This window comes from Corvus hawaiiensis, chromosome 1 (assembly GCF_020740725.1).
Source record: "Corvus hawaiiensis isolate bCorHaw1 chromosome 1, bCorHaw1.pri.cur, whole genome shotgun sequence".
In the NCBI taxonomy this organism is placed as follows: domain Eukaryota; kingdom Metazoa; phylum Chordata; class Aves; order Passeriformes; family Corvidae; genus Corvus; species Corvus hawaiiensis.
Genome location: NC_063213.1, coordinates 22564070 through 22589818, shown reverse-complemented (window position 1 = coordinate 22589818; position 25749 = coordinate 22564070). Strand labels below are relative to the sequence as shown.

The following is a 25749-nucleotide window of genomic DNA, read 5'->3' as shown; positions in this document are numbered from 1 at the left end:
ACATTTCTCCACAGCTTTCCCTCTGCTTGAGCATGCAACTAGAACATACTTGTGAGAATGAATACCTTTCTCTCACACTTGATGGGAGCTGCTCCAGAGGCTGAGTTTCTGTCCTCTTCCCTATCCCTTTGTCAATGCCCACATCCCGGGACAGGGATCCCAGTTGCATGGCTTCACTATCATCTATCTAGTTTCATAATATGGGCTGCAACATCCCAGCACCGGACCAGGCAAGTCACCAGGGGCTTGCCCAACTGGCAGCTGAAGACTTTTCACATATCTTGCAGCTCACCTGGGAATAGGAATCAGGCAGCTATCTCTGGCTGAGAAAGGGGTTATCAATAGTTAACTCATGTAAGCATGAGCTAACTATTAAGAGAGAGCAAATGTTAATCACAAAACCTAAGAATCAGGATTCATCTTAATCTTGTCAAGATGAGAGGAAGAGAACCTGTTTGAAACCAGCACAAAAACTGCTGAATCATCCAACAAAGGACTGCACATGCTCCAGAAAGAAAGGTAAAAAGTGCATTGTGATGAAGACTACTAATCTTCATCAGAAAGACCCCCAGGGAAGAAGAGGAGCCTTCCTCAGTGCAACCACCAGGATACACAGTGAATGTGTGGCACGTATGTTAATGATATTAGTGACTTCCAAGAAGTAATTTGTATGACCACTCCTATCCCAAGGAATGTGATGAATATTCATAATTTTTACCCATAATACTGGACTGTATGCAGTGCTGTGTGTGTATGTTAGGAGCAGCGATCCCCCACACATCTGGCACCGAATAAAGCAAATGCCCGCTTCTCTGACTCTGTCTCTGAACTGTCTCTTGGCCCAGTTTGGGGTGATTCATGGTCCTGCCTCGTCCTCCCGTTGGGAGAACCTTCACTGTGCAAAGCCGATACCACATAGTACAGGAACAAAGCAATCCTGATCCCTCTCCCTACTCATGGTGGACACTTAGTGTACATATGAAGTATATACAGGGTTAGGTACCACAGCCTTGTGAGAAGATCAAGCAACACTGTGACCAGTGGCTCCATACCTAAATTTATTAGTAAAACTAATGCTTAGATCAAATTTGTTTCCAACACTCTGTGGCCACATCTGTTGTTATCTCAACTCTCTGAGTCCCACATTGGGTGCCAAACTAGGCTGCTTTGGTTTAAGAATGGTATTCTTCAATTTAGTTCTCCCACCAAAAAACTCCAAACCATGTTCTGCTCCCTTGCTCCTCTCTTCCCCTTTCCCTCCCCCTCCCCCTGCAGCGGGATGAAGAGGATAACTGGAGGCACAAAAGATAAAGATCTGCAGTTGAGATAACAATAATCTACTGGAAACAGCAATGAGATAAGAAAAGGACAGTAACAGCAACAATGTGAACTAAAAAAGCTTTCAAGAGAGAAGTGGTGATTCACATACAAATGATAACAAAACGCTAACCTAACCCAGAAGACAGCCCTTCCTCCACCCCTGGAAAACGAAGTGAGATGGAGTAGAACAACCTCCACATCCTAGCCATGCCACCTCCTGTCTACTGCAAAAATTAACCCTGTCCTGGCCAGAACTAGGATATCAATTTGTGAGAAGTATGTGTGTTTTTCTTCTAATGTTTAGTAGGAATGTCCTCATTGATCTAGTACTAAATAACTTCAATGAACACAAATCTTTGCTTCATGGTAAGCTTAATGGTTTTCCTGAAGAGGAAATAAACACTGCATCTGAATTTGGAACTAGAATATGAGTTTTATATATATCTTCATCTAAGAGTGTTGTCATCTGTCATACAAAATTAAAGCAGAATTTGTTGGCTGAAATTAAAATATATAAAACAGTAGTTTTGTCTTCACTACGTGTGTAAAATAAATCAAAATGTGGAGGTTTTGTGGTCTCACATCTTAATGTGAGGCAATCTTAATTGCCTCACAAGTCTTTGGCAGTCACGTATTTTAAAACATTTGGTACAACTTTGACCTAGAAAAGGCTAAATATGCAGATTTTCCCCTAAAATTCATGTTAAAATCATCCTACTTGTCTGAGCCTCCTGTGTGACAAGACAGAATCAGTTACAGCTATGATCTATCTGCATCCACCCAGTAAAACGATTCTTGGTTTGAAAAACAAACCAAAGGATTAATTTCAAAACAAATCTTTGTAATAAACTTGTAAAAAAAAAAGGGATTACTGCAGTGCCTTTAAAAACAGATACCATTTTTAGAAATTGTCAGAACTTTTAAAGAATTGTCATATTTTCCCTTTTGCATTTAGATTTACTATAGAACAAGAAGTTATTGGACTTCGGAAGGAAAATAAGCACTTAACTGCTTAGGTTAGTAATTCATATTGGAGAAAAGCATCCTGTACACTCCTTAAGTGATCTGTTTGCTTTTATTTTTTTTTTGTTTGGTTGGTTGGTTTTTTAATTCTTTAATTGCTTTTTATTAATCATTTGGGGACCTTGTAGCCATTACACAGAGCTCAGTGATTTGTCTAGATCTGTGGGTCTGTCAACAGGTGGTCCACTATGAACTATAATTTTGATCAGTTCACTTTTTTAATAAGGGCAAAATAAGACTTTTTCACATCCATCACAACTATGTAAGTAGAATTCCATAAAGTACAGCTACACAAATCTGGTTTTATGGTTCTAGAGCTAAGTAGAGTGACATATATTCTATGTTTTTCTAACCTGAAAGACATGCTAGCTTCCCAAATTAGGATTTCTACTATGTAGGTAATGTTTATATCTATAGGGAGTGTATCAGACACTACCTTCCTAAGAGGCATAATAGCCAGTGCTAATGGTGCTAGAGGAGAAACCTTCATACCATTTAGGAGGTTCTTAAAAATATCAGAGAAAAAGGAAAATACCTGTGTTCGTATTTTCCTACTTCCTTCCTTTCCTATACACTCCCTCTCAGCTGCAGAAAAGAAAAAAGAAAAGAAAAGAAAAGAAAAGAAAAGAAAGGAAAAGAAAAGAAAAGAAAAGAAAAGAAAAAAGAAAAAAGAAAAGAGAGCTTCCCTAGCTTTACCTGTCTGAAGAACTCCTCTAGCAGAGACATGGTCCAGCGATGATGGAGATCCCAGGCCTTGGCTGGATGACTGATATCTGCTGTATGTAATAACAGTGATAAGGCTTTCGGCTTGTCAATTCTGAAAACCCAAAGGATCAAAAAAATTAATTGTCTGCTCTTGCAGCGAAGAACAACAAAAATCTTACCTACAGGAAAATAAGGTAATTAGAATCTTTGGCCAGGGTATTGGTCAAGTGGTTTCTCTGATCATAAAATCAGACATCTCTGAAAGACAGTCTTATTTCTCCAACATACACAATTCCTGTTTTAAAAGAGACACTAAGAAATGCAAAAGGAAATGTTGCTCAGCCTTGCTCAGCATCTTTCCAGGCTTGCTTGTCCTCGCTAGCAGTCTTGAAGAGCTGCTCTGTTCCCCATTTCATCTGTGCTGCGCTTTATGCAAGCTTAGAAGAGAAGATGGTTCCTGTCATCCCACTGTAATGAATAGTGGGGATGTCTTGGGATATGACAAGTCTACACAGTAACTGATAAATGTTTCACTGATACTCTACACACACTAGTGTGAGAACAGAAGGGAGTTCTGATTTCACAGAAAAAAAGGCTGGTGATTTCTTACGACCATAACCTAGGAGGCTAGCCCAAGAAACCAGTAATGCTTTCTTTGAATGGGTGGTCTCATTTTTTAATTCCACTTTTTGGCTATCCAAAATGGTTGAAATGGTTGAAACACTTGTAGATTCTGAGAGGATCAGGTGGCTAGCCACACCCTGCTCTGATACAGGTGTAATTCTGATACAGGCATAATTCTGATACAGGTATAATTCTGGGAGGCTCTGGATATAACTGTGTCCAGGGTGAAAAACTGACCATCACTCAGACCAATATAGAAGAAATTCTTAGGGGAAGAGCTGTGGGCAAAATATTACAGTGACATACTTCCCAGTGACATACTGGGAAGAAGAAAAGGCTTCCCCCATACTGCTCCATCCGATATTTTCCAGTTCTTTCCTCAGTGGATCTCAAGTTTTCATCTGTTCTCTGGTTATGAAGCAGGCCCCTTCCAGGGGTGACAACTGATACCATCTGCATAAGGGCAAAGTGCAAGTTGTGTTCCACAGGTGTTAAAATGTTAAGTCATACTCAATTGTAGAGGTCACTCAAATGAATCATGTCCTTGATGTTACCCACCCGGGAAATGCCCAGTGAGGCTGGTCCCAACAATGGTGACATTTGAAAGAGTATAGATGTTCATGTAGGCATGGGCCCGTCTGTTCCTAAGTGAATTCATTCAAAATTCAACAGCAGAAGGAAAATTGTGGTGGATATCCAAGAAAAAGAGGGCTTCTGGAGAGATGCTTTTGAAGTTAAACCCATTGGCAAAGCACCAGCTGAAATGTAGCCCCCTCATTGCACTATGTTGTGAAGTGACTCACCCTTCTGGTTGCTGCAAAGCATTCTTCATAGCTTTGATTTGCTGGAAGTGACAGGACATGTCGGTGGCCAACACCATCTCAATCACTAGAGCTCTCAATTCCCTTTTGGATAGCATCACAATGAGAGCAGCAAGGAAAGAGAAGCACAAAAACCAGCATCAGAGACACTCCAGTTTCTTTTCTTGTCTATCTGCAAATTACTGACAGCAATGCCTTTGTATGTAAATCTTTACATTATTCCTCTTTCAGGAATGGGGAAGAGGATGAAGGATTTTCTGCACAAACACAGGAATGGGAGGGATGCAAATGAAGCCAGGTGGCTGATCCCTGGTAAGACAAATATTAGATGTTTTCTGAAGAGCACATTGGTATTAGTACTCCTTTTTCAATTAAGCACAAGCTTCTTAAATTTTTTCTTTTATAGGGAATTCTTAGAAGGAAGGGAAAAGACTGTTTGAAGCCTCAGAATTAGGTAACTTGATTCAACTGGTCAATATGCATGTTTAAAGTTGAGTCATATGGTGGAAAATCACCATGTTAAAAGAAATTGCCTAGTATATATGATGCATATATGAAATAAAGACCTTTGAGAACCTGCACTACTTCCCTGCTATTATTAATTCAAACTATTCCTGTATGAGTTTTTGTTAAGCAAACTTGGTATCCTGTTTTTTGTCTGGAATAGAGTTAATTTTCTTCTTAGCTGGTACAGTGCTGTGTTTTGGGTTTAATTTGAGAATAATGTTGATAACACACTGATTATTTCATTGTTGATAAGTAGTACTTACTACAAATCACAGATTTTTGAGTTTCCCATACTCTGACAGTGAGCAGGTGCACAAGAAGCTGGGAGGAGCATAGCCAGGACAGTTGACCCAAACTGGCATACTCTATACCATAGAACGTAATGCCCAATATATAAACTGGAGCCAGCGATCGCTACTTTGTGACAGACTAGGCATCAGTCAGCAGGTGGTGAACAGTGGTATTGTTCATCACTTGATTCTCTTGGGTGTTATTTCTCTCTCTCTCATGTTTTCATTACTCTTATTATAATTATCATCACCATCATCATTAGTAGTAGTATTACAACACTTGCTTAGACTTTCTCTGAAGATGACACGGATGTCCTAAACAGTTTAAAATACCAGAATGTTCTGATCTAGCACACAATACAAATTTCTTTTATCTCAGTTCAGGTCTCTGCAGATTAACAGGGGAAGAACAGCTCAAGGTTAGCATACCAGCTCAGGATTTAGAAGATTCAGAAATGGGTCAGTGTTAGAGACTGAAATATTATCGTTTATGACTTAAACATTTTCTTAAAGGACTTTTAAAACTGTATTACAAAAGCTGCAAAGAAGACTACTGCACCCTGAATGGGGCCCTGACTGAAGCCTTACACGGCTCGCTGATGAAGATAAGATAAAGTAACAACTCCGGGCTGGGGACATTCACAAAGCACAAGCTTAACACCTCCAAGGTGGAGACCACAGCCTCAGGGCTATCAGCTGCCAGGCTTGCACAGACTCCCTGCACCAGAGGGTGGAGGGAGGAGAAGCTTTGGGTGTGTGTTGGAAATGCCTCTGGTCAGAGGCCCAGTCACTGCCCATCCTCCACTGTGCAGAGGAACCCAGCTGAGGGCTCCTCACGGGAGGAAGGGGGGTGAAGGAGGGGGGAGAAGTTTATCCACAGCAGAAGGGGATAACATGGCCCATCACAGGGGCCCCTCTCAAAGGAGTCCCCAGACCCTGCACCAGAAATGATGCAACAGACCCTGAGTGTTGCAAGGGACAGTGTCAAGCTAGCCCCTGCAAGAGGAGGCACGTGGGCATTGCCACGTGGCCCAAAGTGTATATTAATCCATGGGATTCTGTACTCCTCAGCATGGCCTGGCATGGCGTGTGGTGGTGCGTGGCGGCGTGTGGCGGCATGGCCACGGCAGCGACCGGGGACCCTCACCACCAGAAGACCAGATGGAAGGGAGCAACGAGATGCTGTTGGGACCCTCGGATGGGTGATATGCTTCCATCTAACCCTGTCACCTCTCCCTGTTCCCCCACCCCCCACGCACACTTCTTTTTTCCATTTCTTTCTTTCTTTTTTTCTTTCTTTCTTTCTTTTTTTCTTTCTTTCTTTCTTTCTTTCTTTCTTTCTTTCTTTCTTTCTTTCTTTCTTTCTTTCTTTCTTTCTTTCTTTCTTTCTTTCTTTCTTTCTTTCTTTCTTTTCTTTCTTTCTTTCTTTCTTTCTTTTCTTTCTTTCTTTCTTTCTTTCTTTCTTTCTTTCTTTCTTTTCTCTTCCCTTCTCTTTGCCTCTTTTACTATTAAATAAGATACATCCATTTTTTGGCATCAATATTTAATCTCATTTGGTTTTAATCTCGTTTCTGGGAATATTTTGAACCTTCTAAGTTCTTTCCGGTTTATGCACAGAGACTTAGCTTTCTTTGCTTCTCTGGGTTTAAACCGGATCGTAACAGTCAGCATTCATTTAAAAATAAGTTTACTATTCTCCTTTTCATGAATGCCTCATTAAGTCTATTTTGATCATTCCTCTCTTGCCTCTAGTAGCTGTGCTCAAATTCCAGTCCCAGGCCATCACTGTGAGACCCAAGACTGCTGTGCTTACCTGGTCCCATGGATGGCACATAATAATGCCTCTCCACCACCAGAGTTCTGCAACACTGATAGTATCAGTTGGCCTTGGTTTTCACCCCCTATAACCACCTCCTCCTCCCAACCCATAAGTACAATCAGTTGCATAGTCAACATTGCAGCATTCCAAATAATTATATGATGAGTGAAAAGTAATTAATTTTAAATTATTTCACTTTTTTTTTTTTGCAGTTCTGGTCAGTTCCCAGCAGCACAAATGTCTCTGTCTACACAACCAAGAGACAAGAACCTGAACACATAGAAATTTACTTTTATAAGTAAAGAGTGTGATAATGCTGTGGGAACAGCAGACTTCACTACATCCTCTGGACTAAAACTCCATCATACTGCTCTGCATGGGCTACTTTGTGTGTAGCTTATTGCAGTAGGAATACAAAAGCAAAAGGCTCAGTTCAGGCAAATGAGTCAGTGATTGCAATGCAAGAATGTACATATGCTTACAAACACACAGATACTACTTTCCCTTTTATAGGTGTAAATCTGGAATATGCACATCCTCTGACCTCTGCACATATTTCAGATCATCATTTTCTCTGAAACAGAGATGAAAAATATTTCAGAGATGGTAAAAAATAAAGGATTTCACTACTGAAAAATTCTTATTTGTCACTTCAAACAACAGGCATCACAACAGCACGTGACTTTGAAAATTCATAGGTAAAAGTTATAGCTAATGCATGAGATTTCAAAATATGTAACATTAGAGGATTATAAGTTTGTGCATTTGTTGCTAGGCTGATATAATGCTGAAATTCATTACAGAGAGAATTGAAGATAGATATTTATGACAGCTGGTTAGGGGTCAGTAGCTCTGACCAAGGAAGCTGTGACTGGTCCGGAGAGATGGTCCCAAAAGGAATTGCCTTCCTGAGGTCCAGTGTCTTCCCTCAGCTGCTAGCTAGGAGGGCCCGTGCAGAAGCGCTCGTGATTTCAGCTCAGCTCTGCAGGGCAGCCTCCAGGCCAGACCAGGGAGAGAGACGAGAGGCTCGTGTAGCTGGTTCCGCATGAAGGCTCTCTCTCTCTCTCTCTCTCTCTCTCTCTCTCTCTCTCTCTCTCTCTCTCTCTCTCTCTCGCAGGGGCAGAGATCTGCATAGGGTCTCCCAGAGGATTCTGGGTCTGTCTTCTTCTCGCCATAACTGAAGAGTAGCTGCCTTTCCAGGGAGTCCTGCTGGGAGATTGCTCAATCTCCTTATCTCAGCAGACGTCCCTCCAGGGCAGTGGTTGGGCATACCCTACAGATATTTATCTATTTCTTGGTTTTGCATCTGAGTCAGATTAGAGCCTGGGATACACACAGCTGTTATTTTTGCTCTGACCATCTTGAGCACTTTGTTTCTGCATCATCTTCAAAGTCTGCCCTACACATTATCATGCTGCACTCTGCGTGCTGCCTAGCAGCTCTAGCTAAATAGAGCTGTCTATATAATCTTGTAATATTTTACAAGATCTGTTTCCACTGAAGTGTCTCTTGACTATATTTAATTATTCTAATAATACACAAAAGCCTGCTAATATTTTACATTACATACTTTCAGAGTGATCTGGTTTTCATCTTTCTATTAGAGAAGCACAGTATATAAAAGTAGAGGAAAAGCAAGTCAGCTGAAACAGTTTCCAATTCTTTTCTTTTTAGAAAATATATTTGACAATCTCAAAGAAGAAATGAGGTAAGATAAGAGGCTGCACTACTTTTAAATACCAATACATTGCTATGAAACTGTCCAAACCATAGGACTGAATACTTGGGCTTCATAAATATTATTATTGACATATGGTGAACAGGCAGGCAGATTCAGCTCTCTCTTCATGTTACCAGTCAGACTATAAAGTCCGATATCCCCCAAGTATTTGTGCAATATCTTGTTCTCCTTTATTCTATAGTATTCAAACACAGTTTTGTATTCAGGAAGAAGTTCATGAAGAGTAAAAGTTAATTCACTCAAATACTAATTCTTCTGTGTAATTTCTTACATAACTTGACTTCAGAAAAATTGTCCAAGTCTTTAAAACATAGGTAACTTAAAACTGTATCCAAGAAAAGAAGAAATAGTGCAAGCTGATGAAAAAGGAAAGATGATTATACCCCTATAATCTACCCACTATATCAAACTGATAAGTTTAGACACATCCTTCAGTTAATCTCTTTATGAGAGTCACAGATGCACCAGGTTAAGTATTCACAAATGTGGTCATATCAGAACATTTTCCAGTAAAGATATCTTGCCTATCAACTCAGGCGTAGGAAATGCCTTGTACACAAGCTTCCATCTGCATATTAAGAGCTAAATCAATCTCCTATTTTACTCCTGGTCATGTGGCATCATGCCAACAAGTATGGTAGGAATAGAGGAGAGATATTCTGAGATCTTCATAACCCACAAAGGGTTTCATTAAATGAAAATAACAGCGGTCTTCAGTACCTCCTCCCCAACTGCCTCTTCTCTCTCTTTCTCTTTCGTAAAAGCTAGTAAAAATCTAACTCAAAGAAAAGTCAATCCTCTAAAGATTCAGTCTGCATAGTGGCCTTAACAAAAAAAGCATGAGCCAAAGGGAGAAAGGAAACTAGGAAACAGCAGAGAGGTGACACCTTCCTCATGTCACCAGTGGACATTTCCGAAGCCTGTATTGCCTTCCGTCTCTTGATATGCCCTGAAAACAAGGGACTGGAGTGATACAGGTTAGATAGGGGCATGCTGGGATCTGCTGTCACCACAGCAGCACAGACACAGCAAACCATCGCCAGAAGCACCTTCATGACCAGCTCCATTTTCCTTTCAACAACAGCATGATTTCTGTTTGCAGACTGTTTGTCGTTTCCTTACTGTACTGGAAATAAAAATGCCTCCTTTCCTTCTTCACAGCTCTCAACAACTTTTACACAGCTCCAGTTACATGGGCATCAGCTGACGGGGGAGAAGTACCTACACAACCTTCATCCTAATCACTCCCCTCAAGAGCATGTAGCCAATATCAAATCAGTCCTGCTTTGACTAGAGTCACAACTGATCTGCAACAATTCTTTGTGCAATGCCAGGGCGGCCCTGTCTTCATCTTCAACCACCCGTTTGGTAGCTGAGGCAAGAACAAGCCAGGGACAGCAATGCCCTAGAGGCCTTCCTGTTTTCAGACTAAAAACCTCCCCTCCAAGCCCCAAGGACCTCCAATCCAATAGACTCCTCTTATCACCCCTGCGCAGGAGCTCAGAGGATGCCAGGCCCTGTCCTTCCCTTTGCCCCTCTTGGCTACTTTTGGGTGTTTTGGCAAGACTAGCCAATAAGCAATTAAAAAACAATAGTAAAAAATAGCACAAATTTTAAAAAAAGATCTAGTAAAAAGCTAACTAAAAAAACCCTATTTAAGAAACCAAAAAACCACTCTCCCTCCTTATTTGGCATTTTTGAGACTGCATGTGGACTCCTGTGTCTCATCCTGGACTCCCCAGAATAAGAAAGACACTGCTATACTTGGTGAGGGACCATTCCAGCACCTTTGAGATGGCGAGTAGCTGAGGCACATGACACATGAGGGCAGGCAGAGGGACCTGCTGCTGCACTGTGCATTTGGGAGAAGAGAAGGCTTACGGTTGGGCCTGACTGGTGAGCTTCCAGTACATTTAAATCATTTCCCTGACCCAATACCACATAGGAAAACCTCACATTTAGCTCCCATATGTACTTCACTATTGTTAATTTTGCTATCTAGAAGAGCAAAGGCCTTGTAAAAAAAATAAATGTAGAGAAAACTTAATTTCCCCTGGTTGCATCCCCACTCTTTGTGGTAGGACACAAGGTATGGGTACAATCTCTCCTTCCTTCTTCCTGAGTCTTAGTGATCAAAGTGTAAGCACATTCGGATGCAAGCATTCTTTGCCAATGTGCAGAGTAGATGCACTGCATCTTTAGTTAATGAGACATGGGAGGAAAAATGCTTCATCTAAAAGGTAGAAATCAAACATAGAAGCAGAGCTTTGCTGTGAACACTGTCTCTATGGAAAAATAATGCTTCTGTGAACTCCATAGCTCCTCTGGTTTTAAGTTCTTTAACCTCACAGCCAGTAGGTAGCAGGCCATGCTGTCAACTATCTTTTTACACCTTGGTTTCTAATCGACAGATTTATTTGGTTTGTTCCCTCATGGAGCCATGGAGTTGACTGGCAGGTATCCAGCACAGCTTACAGGAACCCACACTTGCAGCAAACCATGGAACACACTAAACTGATAGGCCTGGTGCACCTCAAGGAATTCATTATCAACTTTGCTGAACATAAATAAAAGCATTGGGACTTTTTCATATACTTTGCTTTGGTTTGGTTTATGGGGGTTATTTTGGGTTTGGGGTTTCTTTTTTCCTTTTTAGCCTGCTATATTCTCCCTCTCAGAGTAAAAGAAGACCAAATCACTCCAACGCTTACTCATGTATTTTCATGTCCTTCCAGGTGTCTGTTTTTTAACACTTGCCTTGCTTCATTGTGCACTGAGACAGAATAAAAAACCCCATTTATTCCTGGTGCATCACAGGCTAAAATTAAATAGCAGTCACCCATACAGGTGTTCTTTTTCAGATCAGGAATACAAACCAAGATTGCTTTGTTTATACACTCCATTATGTCAGTTTATGGAAAGATAAAATCAGAGGTAATAAAGATCATTTCAGATGTGTATGCATTGTTGTTTGCTTGTCCTGGTCTGGGCTGCTACTTCTGGAGGCTTATTAATAATCTCACCCAACCTGTTGGGGGAACAGGATGGGATGATATTTCCCAGCCTTTCACCTCCTTCTACCTCTTCAGGGCTAGCACATCACTTTTTGAGACTGTTGAATTCCTTCTGGATGTTAAGACATTATATTCTTGTTGCTAATTCTGCTATGTCTCCTGTGTACAGCTCTACAACATGTTTAGAATCAGGGCTGAGATTGCTAGGGAGGTTGCCCAGAGATCTATCCTGGGGGTGAAAAATCCTGAGTGGCATGGAATGTGGAAGGATATAGGCCAGATTTTGAAGAAATTCCCTAGTCCAGTGGTTTGGAAATTTCCCCCTGAACAAATACAGAACTCAGAAAAGGTAGCAGAATATTTAAAGGAAAATTACAGTGGCAGTTTCAAAGAGGGGCAACTGATTGCACTGTGCTGGGCCCTGGATAATGCTTATTCCATGCTGCTCATTACTGCACAGCAGCACCTACAGCTGGAGGGGAAGGGGAAAAAATCAGCAGACACTCCTGTCACTCAAGCTACAGTTAAACCAGAAGGGCAACCTAAACCAGTAGTAGCCACCTGTTGGGGTTTTAGTTAATCTTAGTTTTTTCCTGTTAAACGAATTTTCTCCCATATGCATGTTGCTAGGGGACAAATAGCTGTACTTAAGAAAGACAAAAAGGGGGGTGGGGCGGGCCTGGCTACTCCTTTGTTTACACCTGGGTGTGGGGTCAGTTCGCTCTCAGCATCTGGAGAGAGAAGCTGCAGAGAAAGGAGCTGCTGGTTCTTCTTTTTTTTTTTTCGGCCGTTTTTCTTTCTGCTGGAAACAACGCCGGGATCTCAAAAGCCGCTTTCCCTGCCTTGCTGGAGGCCGGGCTGTGGCCGCCCTGCCCCGCTGCTGCTTCGAGCTTTCGCTGCGTTGTAGCCCTGCTGTCCCTGCCTGCGTGGACCTCCGGGGGGTTCCCCTTTTGGATACATCTCGTCTGCCACCCGGGATTTGTGTTTGTGCCTGCCGCTCCAGCCTGCTGTCCCAGCCTGCTGTTCCCGAGAGTCCGGGATCGGCTGCCCAGGGGTTTGTAAAGCCTTTGTTCCATCCCTTCCCGGGATCCCAGGGCACCGGAGCCGCGGGTTTCCCGAGCTCGCTCCGGAGCGCCCCCTGCAGCCGCGGGGAAACCATCGCACCTGCCCTGCTCACCGGGAGCCGCCAGCGCCCCTGCCGGCTGCGAGCGGAACTGCACCCGAGGGGAAAGGGCCTGACAGCCGAGAAGGCTGGGACTGGGTTTGTGATTGTTTGCTGTTACTGCCATAGTTATTGCTGTTTTGTTTGACTGGATAGATATATATATATATATATATATATATACATATATATATAGTAAAGAAGTGTTATTCCTATTTCCCACATCTTTGCCTAAAGGCCCTTGATTTCAAAATATAATAACTCAGAGGGAAAGGGGTTATATCTGCCACTTCAAGGGAGGCTTCTGCCTTCCTTAGCAGACACCTGTCTTTCAAAACCGAGACACCACCCCTGTCCAGAGGAGGAAATACAAGACCAAATGCATTTGCCTGGTAGATGATGACGGGGAGGCAGAACTCTCACAGCTAGCAGAGGAATCAGAACTGGAAGTAATCATCAAATCCCTATCCTTAGAAAGTCTATGCAGTCTGCAGAATAACCTCACCTGATGAACGGGCAAGTGTATATTGAGCTGGGTGATACAAGTCTGGGACACTGCAGGTCATGCTACAGTTTTGGACGGCACTTGGGATTTCTGTCGTGTGATGTGGGTATCTGTTGGAGCCCTGGGTTTAGAGAATTTAGGTTTCTGGGATATAATTATATATATGTGTAACAGTATGGAGGATTTGGGGTGTAGATTAGCTCTTTTTCATTTCTCCTTCTTCTTCACAAATCTGAGTGCTCTGTTACTGGGTCAAAAAACCCGCACTGCAGATAGTTAATAGATAGTTAAAATAAAGTAAAAACATATACATTATAAGTAAAAACATATTACTTGGTATTTCATAATTGGTCGATTTGGACTTTAAAAGGCCTTGAAAGTTAGAACTCGTGGCTGTTTTCCACCCTGTTACCTTGGAGGCACATCCCTGTGCAGCTCTGCTACAGATAAGAAATAATAAACACCAATTAGAAGAAAAGCCTGGCATCTCCTGTATTTTAATCCAAACTCTGAGTAAAAGAACTCTCAATTTCAGAGAGACAGAAATGGCAAAAAAGATACAGAAACAAGAAACAGAAAAAATTAATAGGTATCAACCAGGGGATCACAAGAAGGCCCAAACTCTCAGCCTCTGGATGTGACTCTTAGCAATTGTGAAGGAGAGATACCTTTGCCAAGAACACCCCCAGCTGCATCAAGCCCTGTGGAAAACCACCAAGCAAGGAATCCAAAGCTTGAGAGAACTGGCTGTGATAGAGGTAATTTTCTCAAATAATGACCAACACACAAGAATTCCACACCCTGTACAACATTTATGTAGTTGAAACTTACACAGCTTGGGACACAAGTGTACTCGCACTTCCTAGTGATGCTGCAATGGAATGAGGAAAATAAGACAGCAAGTACTATGGCAAGAAGGCTACAAACATATGAAGACACTGTCCACATCCCAACCTGAGCCCAAGTCTCAGCCTTGGAAAGAGACCTGACCGAGTATATGTGGAAGTTGGAAGAGAACTGAAGAGAGGTATCAGAGAGCCATCAGAAAGCCATCAGAAACTCAGAAAGGAGCTTAGGGAGGGCCTTTTCCATGTTTCACCAGTACAGACCAGAATCCCTGCTATCTGAAGTAGGTGTTCCCCAGCTAGGGAGAGGGAGTACACCACACGAGGCAACCTTTTGTCCTTTGTGAGCATGGAGAAGACATGAGAAGATGGGATGAAAGACCCACTTCCGTCTTAGCAGCACGGGTACATAAACTAAAAGAAGAAAATACTAACAAAGGAAACTTGGCAAGAATGAATTTAGCTCCAGTTTCCTGTGAGTGTCTTCCTAGGCAGAACAGAAGTGAAGATGACATGTCTGATCCCCTTGAAGGGACCTCCAGAATGTATGCCCAGGGAGTAAATGATAGCCAGAGCTAGAGGGGCTCTGCCTCTAGCCTGATAGAGACATGGGAAAATTCTGTCTATTGGATTGTGTGGATCCAATGTCCTGGCACATCAGAACCACAAAAACACAAAGCTTTGGCTGACACTGGCACGCAATGTACTCTGATACCATCATGACATGGTGGGGACAGAACCTGTTTCCATTGCTGGGGTGAGAGGGGGGCTCAGCAGCTGACTGTTGGAAGCTGAGGTGACCTTGACTGGGAAGGAATGGAAAAACTCTCTATTTTGACTGGTCCAGAGGGTCCGTGTATTCTTGGTATAGATTACCTCAGGCGTGGTTATTTCAAAGACCCAAAAGGACTTCGTTGGGCTTTTGGGATAGCTGCTGTGAAGACAGAAGACATTAAACAATTGAATACCTTGCCTGGTCTTTCAGAGGACTCTTTTGCAGTAGGACACCTGAGGGTTGAAGAACAGCAGGTACCAATTGCTGCCACAACAACGTACCATCGACAATACCACACCGACCGAGACTCTATGATTGCCATCTATAAGATGATCTATGGAGATCCAGGGAGTGGTCAGCAATACTTGCTCACCATTCAATAGCCCCATCTATCCTGTGCAAAAGTCTAAAGGAGAGTGGAGACTGACAGTATACTAATCATGACCTGAATGAAGCCAGATTGTAAGCCCTCTCTACCTTGTGACCTTGTGACATAAGAAAAATTATTTCATGTGGGGCCTTGAACAGCAACAAGACTTTTAACAGATCAGACAAGAGATTGCCCATGCAGTAGCCCTTGGGTCAGTCAGGATGGGACAGGATGAGAACAATGTGCTCTACACTGCAGCCAGGGAGAATGGTCCTTCCTGGATCCTCTGGCAGAAGGTACCTGGAGAAACTCAAGGATGACCTTTGGTTTCAGGGATACAAACGATCTGAGGCCAACTACACCCCAACAGGAAAAGGGATCTTAGCAGCTTATGAAGGGGTTTGAGCCAACTTAGAAGTAATTACTACCAAAGCACAGTTCATTCTCACACCCTGACTACCAGTGCAGGGCTCAATGTTTAAAGGAAAAGTGTCTTCCACATATCATGCCACTGACGCTACATGGAGTAAGTGGATGGCTCTCATCACACAGCAAGCTTGGATAGGAAATCCTAATCACCCTGGGTTCTTGGAAATCATCCTGAACTGGCCTGAAGGTGAGAATTTTTTACTATCATCTAAAGAGGAACATGAGTAGGTGACACAATGCTGAGGAGGCCCCACCATATAACCAGCTATCAGAGAGTGAGAGGCGATACACTCTTTCCACTGATGATTCTTGCTGTATCACAGGGTCTAATAGGGAATGGAAAGCAGATGTACATTGCTGACCAGATAGAGAAAATGATCATGGAAGTTCATCATGTGCCTAAGAGCCAAGCTGATGATGAGAATCACAGCAATTAACACATAGATTGGGCTGCCAAAATTAAAGTGGTTCAGGTAGATAAAGACTGGCAACACAAGGGTGAATTTTTTCTGGTTTAGTGGGCCCATCAAGTCATCAGGGAAAAGGAGATGCAACACACCAATGGGCTCGTGACCAAGGGGTGGATTTGACCACGGACACTATATCCCAGGTAATCCATGACTGTGAGACATGGGCTGCAATCAAGCAGGCCAAGCAGGTAAAGTCCCTGTGGTATGGGGGGCATTGGTCTGAACATAAGTATGAGGAGGCCTGGCAGATTGACTATATTACACTGCCACAAACCCACCAAGGCAAATAGTACGTGCTCACAATGGTAGAAACTACCACGGAATGGCTGGAGATGTACTCCATGCTTCATGTCACTGCCCAGGACACTATGCTGGGCCTTGAAAAACAAGCCCTACGGCAACATGGCACCCCTGAGAGAATTAAGCAGACAATGGGACTCATTTCAAAAATAGCCTTAAACACCTGGTGCTAGAGATCAATGGTGTTGAAACCATTGAGCGGGTATATCATATTCCATCATGTACCAGCTGCTGGGAAAGTCACATTTAAGAATATGTAGAAGGCACTGTGCGTCACATAGGATTTCACAAATTGCTTCCTCTCCCATGAAAAAGACCATGGGGCTGGAGTGTTCTTGTCTAGCACACTAGGCTATTTTTAAATTATCACCCCTTGAAATTCACTAATCCAGTAAAACCAGAAAACTGTCATCCTTTAAACTGTCTGCTATTAGAAAGTTAATCATGGGCTCATTTTGGCAGATAAATCATATATTTCATGAGGCTTATTTTAAATTGCAGCTTCTTAAATCTCCTTGGCATATATAGTAGACTGATCTATGCCCCCTGGACTGAATTATGTTTTGCATTAAGTCCCATTTATAAGTTCCAGACAGGAAGTGTTAAAAGTAGATAAAGGTTATATTTATGCTTTAGGATAAAGAAACAGCAGGCTAGCTCTCACTCAACTACATGTATACAAACTGTGTCACTGTGATACTTAGTAACTATATGGGAGTCAATTTGTATACTATAACCCAATGTCACAAAGTAGAGTCTCACTATCAGAAGTGAAAACTGAAAACAGGAATAAACAAGACAAACACCTTTTAACATTCTTTATCTTGTAGCATAGAAATACTAATATGTAATATACAATAATGCATATTGCTATTAAAACAATGTAATACCAGTCTGTGGTGATGCTTTAATATTCCTAGGCAGCTGCCATGCTCATTTTTACCTCCAATCATCCTTTGAGAGATTACATAAAATATTCATCTCTTCATCATCTTGCAAAAGACGATACGCCGCACTAACATGGTGATTTTCAAGCACAGACCGGTCATTATATAGAATGGCTGAGTCTGACCTAGCATTTAAAAGAAAACATAGGAAAGGTTGTTTCTTCCCTGTCTAAAGAGATTCAGAAGTTTTCTTTTGATCAGCTACAGCAATTAAGTCCATAGAACAGATATGAGCATTTTAAGTGTACTTGTAATACTTTCTTAATTGCTGTTACTCAGTAAAAGAAACCTAAAGATCAAAGCACTGCAAAATCTATTTCACTAGATGAGACTCATGCAACTTCCTTTTTAAATACTTGAAAACAAGTGCTGAAAGCTGTGAGAGATACGTAAACTTAGAGTAGAACCATGAAGCTTTTTCCCAGTTCTTATGTATGTCTCTCTGATATTAAAGTCTAACTGTACCCAAGTAAGCAATTGCAAGATGTGACTAAATACTGTTTCCAGAACTGGCTGTAAGCAAGATATAACTGAACTGATTTCTGACATCTGTGCGCTAGACTATGCTATTTGGAAAGGCAATTGCCAGTGGAACAGAGTAAGACCAAAGGTACTTCATGCCTGATCTTAAGCCCCAGAGAAGAGATTTGTGATTGATGACTGGATAAACTGGTCTGTAGACCAAGAAGTTAACAGCAACAGAGGGTGAATAAGTTTTGTTACAGTCCTCACTAAGAGCTGCTTCCCAGAGAGCACTGTATATTTTCATCCTCTGACACTTTACACCCTCTGATGTCCAATGTTAGAAAAATTGAATTATGACTGTCCTTCCTTGAATATTTTTATAAGTATTTGGAAAATACAGCAGATCCCTAATTCCTGTATGCATGAAGTTGTAAGAAGAGTAGTGTGGCTTCACCCAGAATAGAGATAGAGAGACTCTTTCTCCATTCCCAGTCTTTATTGTGCATATGTGTGCTTTATCCTATAAACCATTGTTGATGCACAGCATGATTCAGCTAACACACTACAGACATCTGTTTTAATTACAGACATAATCTAATTTAGTTACAATGTTAGAAATGCCCAAGTGTGCAGTGTCAGCCGAGGACATTTAGACATTTTGTCATTGCTACCAGTACCTTACTATTGTCAAAATAATACACAGATATTAGATGCCCAATTATCACTGAAACTAGAGACTTCATAATCTTTGCACAGTTCTAAATTTTGATGCCATCTTCATCTTATTTTCCTCTCTTCCACCAACACCGGTCCAGTCTAGTTTGTGATCAGTTAATTACTCTCTAGCAATTTATGATGCTTTAAAAAAATATTTCCCCACTCAAGTAAAAATAGTATGTGTAGTGTTTGTATCCACTGATGAATGCAACAAACATGGTTGAATGCCTCATTTATTTTGTTAATGTTTAATTCTTCAAATTCAACAAGGAGAAAAAACTGTAAAATTATAGTATCTCCTTCAAAACTTTATCTTCATCGAAATACATCACTCTATATAGCCATTTGTCTTGAAAACTTTACATGGAAATATTTTTGGACCTTTCTTTTTCCTGGTTATTGATATGAAACAATGCTCAGGAATCTAGAATACATGCATTCTATTATGAATGTTTGAGCAAGAGAAAATTAAATGTAACCTGAGGAATTGAACTTTCCTCCTGTAATACTTGAAAGCATAAGTTCCTGCACTTTTCTAAGGTGGCTATGCTGTTATTCTCCAAAGGTTTCCCTCTCCATTTCCCAACCCTTCATCACGATTTACAGTGGCCTCACCGTGTCTGGATGTGAAAATTGTTGGTGGTTCCAGTGTGCTCATAGTCATGTACTGCAGCTGCAAAAATCATAGCGAAGATCTCCAGCTCTGTCAGCCAGTGCTGAAAAGAGATTACAGTACAATCAGATAAATTGTAATTTTCTCAGGTTTTTGTCTTCTAAGATAAGTTATTTATCCTCTGTTGACAGTCAGTCTTGCATGCATACCTTTCCCCTGCAGCCTGTCAATTGTTTTAAAGCAAACTTCTCTGGTTGATACATAAAAGCCAAACCAGTGTTCATCCTGGACCTTCATCTAAATAAATTGAACTCAGCAAAATTGTTTCAGGAGCGAATTAGGCTTAAGGCATAGCAAGCGGAAACATATGCCCTTCTGAAAGAGCAATGTTTGAAGAAGTCAAACAAGGAAAACTCAAGAAAATCAAGGTTCATCAAGGGGAACTTGATGATATATGTGCAGGTAACCACATACCCCCAGGGTATGTATTTTCAGTTCAGTTTACCTGAGTAGCAGAGACTCAGGTACAGAAGAATGACACTATTTTCCAGTAGACTAAAAGTCTTTGTCACTCACTGAATCATGAGGAGAACAAGGAAGATACCCTCAAAAGACGTACATCTTGTTATTTATTTATTACTTTTAAAAACACTTGAGAAAGCCCTGAAGTTTGTGGGGTTTTTCCTAATTCCCTAGTCAATGCCTTTTTACAATGCTTAAGTCCCTTTTGCCTTAAATTTATAAATTATTCAGATGGTTTTAATAATTTTTATCTGAGTCAATAAATCATTTTATTGTCTGGTTTTCCACTGGTAGGCCACAAGGGAGTGTTGTTAACATCAAGCACTTTGGAGTCAAAGGTTTTAGACACTGTAGAAGCTGTAAATATTTGTATGAAGTGCTTAAATGTACTGCATTTAGAAAAAGCCTTTACCACAGTGATTGTCAAATACTTCTGTAACACCTCACTGTCAACCTGAAAACATTTTGACAGGCATTCATATACAAACTGGCTTTTAAGTCAAAGTCTGGCAAAGGCACTAAGGCTTCCAAAATCTATTCTAGACATCTACTATAGCTCAGGGACCACCACTGGTGTGTTAAGCATGTGCAGGGAAGCACAGGCAATAACAATGGGACTCTGCACACAGAAATCTGTCCAGCTCTTCATCTGCATTTCATAGTCATCTCTGCAAAACCAGTGAAGAATGGAGCAAGTCTGAGTATTAAAGATCCCCTTACATTAAAGATGTAGTTTGAAAATATAGCAGAGAGATATTTTGCATAATGTTACTGACTATAATCAAGGTAGTTCTTGGTTTGGGTTTTTTTCTTTTTGTTTTTTTTTTTTGTTTTAGAGTAAGAGAGCAAGGAGGGTGAAAAGTACAAGAAACTATCAGAAACAGAAACTACACTGCTTTCTCATATCTACACAATTGATCCAGGACATAACTAGAGAGCACTGATGGTAGAGAAGTCTGTCCAATTTTGTGTCCAGGTGTGACTTGTGAATAAGGAATGATTTCCAAATGATTAAGAACATTAATTCAACTTTCAAGCAACAATTTCTGGCAACTGCAATGGGGGGAACAAATGGAACTAGGGTTTCCAGGCTACATGTCTAGATCTGGACTTTCATTGCTAACTGTGGTCTGCCATTTCTATAAAGGAGAGACTGCAAATGATAGAAAAGAATCAGGGCACAAGTGCTCAGTAATAGCCAGAGCAAGCCTGTATTATGCATGCAGAACTCATCCAGGACACATTGAGCTAGTCCAACACATCCATTTCAGACCTCCTGGACAGCATCTGACAAGTCCCACACTAACAAGATCTCATGACCCAAGTCTTAAAATATCACTAAGGCAATGAGTCTTAGTGTTTGAGGTCTCCTACCTTGTTTCTTAAGACACATACAGGAGAAGTGCTGACTTGCATACCTTATCAAAGCATTACTTGTTGAACAATTTTGGGTAATGTAGGTTTTCAAACAGGGTGTATTAGATCTTATTATTAGCAGTATCTTGTATTAGCAGTATTAAGTATCATAACAGCATTTGAGGAAGATCACTCAATAAAACTGGAATTACAGCTGTGAACTGTTGGTAATACATAAAGCAGTGTAAGTAGAAAAAAGTCAAAATAGGCCTGTGAGTAACAGGAGGGAAGTAATTGGAACCTATCACTCTCTTTTTTCCTGCCACCAACCTTGCAAGAGAAAGCAAACAAGACAGCAAAGAGACTACAGAGAATGGATGCAATCTCCATCAAAGTGCTGACTTTACATTTCACTGCTTTGTGGTGGATTTCATCTTGGAAACAGCTAATTTTTAAAGAACAAAGCCATCAAGAACATCAGGGAACTGCCACAAAAGATGAAAAGAGCAAGGAAATGTGAATGGTTTTGATTTCTAAAGGGCTGACAAAACCAATCCAGAATAAAACCCTATCAAACTTGATGTGATGGTAGGAGGTCAGAAATGGCCGGGGGTAAAAGGCATGAAATACCAAGTATTGGCTTCCAGACTGAAAAAAAAGAGGGCAAGGAAGCATGACTGTCTTTAAAAAATATACAATAAATGTGAAGCATTAGCTACTAGGGTGGCTCATTCGCATGTAAACAAAAGGATTGATATATATAGAAAGAAGAAGGAAGAGGAAAGAGTAATGTTTCCAAATCTAACAAAAAAAAAGAATGGATTTCCAAATTGCTACAATGTAAGTAATTAACTAGTTTCCTTCCCAAGAGTTTCTGAACTTTTATTCCAAAGTAGATATTATTTTCAAAGCTTATGATAATCTGCTTATTAATAACAATAGACTAGTGGAGAAGATGATCTCACTTCCCTTTAGTACTAAAAGATGTGACAGAAGTCCTGTACTTTCACAGTTTTTCAGGTCTGCTACAGGAAATAGTCTCCTGTAATTCTTGTCAGTATCAGAGAAAAACTTCTTAAGCTTTACAATTTTCCCATCATTGTCCAGGTTAAAAAAGAAATAATGGTATTTAAAAACAGTTATAAAGATTAATCAGAAAACAAACCCAAAGAAAGTAATAATCAGAGCTGAATTACAGAGTTTAATAAAGGAAGAAATGAAATGAGCAAAAAGTGTGTCAGCTCTTGGAAGCTGTTCCTGCACATCATGCTTATATGCCAATCCTCTATGAGATAAACATGAGATTAAATCCAAATCCTCTTTCAACATTTGGTCTATGAAAGAGCCAAAAACATTGTAGTTCATACAGTAAAGTATAACAAACTAACTCCAAAGCATCATTCTGAGGGAAAAAATAACAGGAAAACTAATGAAATTTCAGGAGATGAGAGGGAAGAAAGATTTAATTGAAAATAAAATAAAACAAAAATGAGGGATGACACAAAACTCTTCAGAGAGTTAATAAATAAAGGGGGCATGACAAAGGCAAATGAACCTTTGTCATGTGTTGTTTCTGAATGTGTAAAGACAAACCAGAAACATGTTTCTTACATTTAGGACCAGAATAAATTTTAACTATATAGACTATTTTTTTTAAAATAGCATTTTTTCCACATTACAAATAACTAGTTAGCAAGAAAAATGAGGGGTTTTTTTCCTACTTTTGTATATAATTTTTTCACAAGTAGTTTTCATCCCATTGGTGAAGAATTAAACCAATGGCCCTAACACACTTCTCAAAGCAATGTCTTGTGTTCCAGCATGCCCAGGTTGCTTGCATAATTATTGTAGAAGTGATTAACTAAAGAACTATATATACTACAGTAATGATAACATACTGATGTGAGCAAATCCTGGAAAGAGGAAAATGCCCCCTACATTTCTTTACTGTGTGTGAACATACTATGCATGTAAGAAGCAAGCCCTGCTGTGAGCAGGACATTAGGACTGATGACTGTATGTAGATACAAAAATGCTGCTAGCAAGGATTTTCTTGCTATTTTCTAAGTCCGTGAGAGATTTTTCTCTCTCACAGAAGAGGTAGCAGAGTTATGTAAACAACCAAGCCACCTGCAACCTTGAAAAGTCTTGTTTATGGTATAGTAGAAAAATATTTTGACAATGGATGTTTTAGGATTTTAGCCAATCACCCCCAAGGGGTGGCTGATCCTTTGTCCAATTAGACTATGAAGAAAAAAGTCTGTAAGAGTTTGTAAAATAATTCAATCAATCAATCTTGCTGCACAATTCCTGCCTGCTGGATCTTCTCTCCTCCTCCTCCCTATGGCTGCGGGACACGGTGATATACCGTAGGAACCAGGCCTACGGTAATATTTGGTGCTGCCCGACGTGATCTGCACTCTCTGATGTGTCCTGCTGCTGCGAGCCAAGCCGAATTTCTGTAGAGGTACGCTGTTCCCCTTCCCCCCTGGGACCGGGAAGTCCGACAGGACTGAGAAATGGCAAACAGCGGCTCACAAACCGACGCTGTGGTAATGGTCTGGAAAGGTGTGTTTAGTATAATGCACACCTCCATTCCTGAAAACTCAGTTCGGGAATTATTAGACTGGGCTACCTTAAAAGGGATTTCCATGGACAGAGATACTGCCCTGGACTTTGCCTTATGGCAGGAACTTGGCTGCGCTGTCCGACACGAGCTCCCGACTAGGGAGCCGGCAGCGATAGAATTATACAAAACCTGGTGTTCATTATTTTTTCTGCTGACAGACCTTGACTGTGACAGCAGGGCTGGATCGCCTATCTCGGTGATGAGTGACGGAGGAATGTCCGAGGGGGGCCCCGCTGACTGGGCTTCCAGGGTAAATGATGGTGGATTCGGAAACCCCCCCCCGGCTCCACAGGCAGAGCCTGCGCCGCCTCACCCTGCACAGTTGCAGGACTCTGCGGCCCCCAGGGACCCCGCGCCGGCAGAGGCGGGGGGGTCGGGGCAGCAGGAGGGTGCACAGCCTGCCTCACCGCTCAGCTCGGCAGCAGCCACGGCTTATCCAGGGCCGCGAATCAGCGGTTTAGCAACTTGGACGGCCAGAGCGGCTCCTAGCTCGGTTGCGTATGCACCTGGATCTAACTTCTTAGCCAGCGTAGCGCCGGGCAAGACTGCGCCGAGACTGCCTGGGTGTGGTCCGCTGCCCTCCTTGGCGCTGGACTGTTCTGCACAGTCGCAGAACCAAGCCATTGACCTTTTAATACAGCATCTGCCATTGCTAACAGAGTTACCGAACATATCCCGAAGGATGGAGGACCTGTTCAGTTTGCTGCTGCAGTGGATGCCAGAGCCACCCTGCCATGCAGGGCGCACTGAGCCCGCGCCGCCTGCGCCGCCAGCAACGCCCGCGCCGCCCACGGGAGACGCGGCTCCGAGCCAGGAAATGGTGCAGCCAGCGGCGAACCCGGAAGCAGTGCTGCCGCGGGAGAACCCGGAAGCGGCGGTGGCTGCGGAGACACGGCCGGGGGTGGCGGCGCTGAAAGCGGACGGGGAGCGCGAAACAGCAGTGGAAGCGGCGACCGCGCCGAACGAAGCCACGGTGCAAGAGACAAGCGCGGCGCCGAGTGCAGCCGTAGCCCCAGAGACAGCGGCAGCAGCTTCAGTACTGGCTCGGTCAGGACTGCCCGAGACGGCACCCTGTAAAGAAGCTGCTGTCCAAACTGCAGCGCAGCCAACTGCAGTCTGTACTGTCTGTTCTGCCTCTAGCGAACTTAGCCAAAGTGCCCCTCTCCGTCCATTTCTGTTCACTCCCAGCACCTCAGAGTTGCCTTTGCCTGATGATTCATCGTCAGACAGTGAGGCAGATGAGGTTCTGGCCCCAGGTCGTCAGGCGGCTGTAGCCGTGCAGCGAAGAAAAAGGCTGCACCAGTCTCGCCCCTGGACCTTTCAGGACTGCACGGTAACAGTGCGTCCGACCCATTACAGTCGCTTCTTAGAGTCAGTTAAAATGCGAGCATTGGAGGAGGGTGACTGGAGGTTATTAGAAACACTTGGAATGCCAAATAGATTTGAGGATTCTGGGGGCAACCGGGGAGCTGTTACACTTCATCCACAGGCTGTGCCAGAAGTTCAGGATGGTACTGGTTCCCCAAAAGGGGAGATCCAAGCTTTCCCGGTGTATAAGGCTCTCCCAGATTCAGGGGAGCGTGATAAGCATGAGGTAATTGCTTGGAAGGTTGTCCAGGACCTGCAATCCAAGGTGGCACAATATGGGCTAGGTTCTGCTGAGGTTATGCAGATAATAAGGGTGATAAATACAGATTTGCTTTCTCCATTTGATATCAGACACTTAGGTCAAATTCTATTTCAACCTGTACAATTTACAGGTTTTGAGAAAACCTGGAGA

At 42.1% G+C, this 25749-nt stretch overlaps 1 protein-coding gene across 4 annotated transcripts in view; it reads right to left on the bottom strand.

Annotated features, from left to right (window-relative positions):
• PDE1C (phosphodiesterase 1C) overlaps nucleotides 1-25749 on the bottom strand; it is a 369889-nt gene that overhangs the window by 57507 nt on the left and 286633 nt on the right. For all 4 annotated transcript variants that reach the window (XM_048296129.1, XM_048296137.1, XM_048296146.1 and 1 more), the window contains 4 exons: nucleotides 19465-19565; nucleotides 17664-17792; nucleotides 4476-4577; nucleotides 3040-3160 (listed from right to left, as the gene is read on the bottom strand). In XM_048296129.1, the coding sequence (XP_048152086.1) occupies nucleotides 3040-3160; nucleotides 4476-4577; nucleotides 17664-17792; nucleotides 19465-19565 (453 nt within the window). The remainder of the gene's footprint in view (nucleotides 1-3039; nucleotides 3161-4475; nucleotides 4578-17663; nucleotides 17793-19464; nucleotides 19566-25749) is intronic.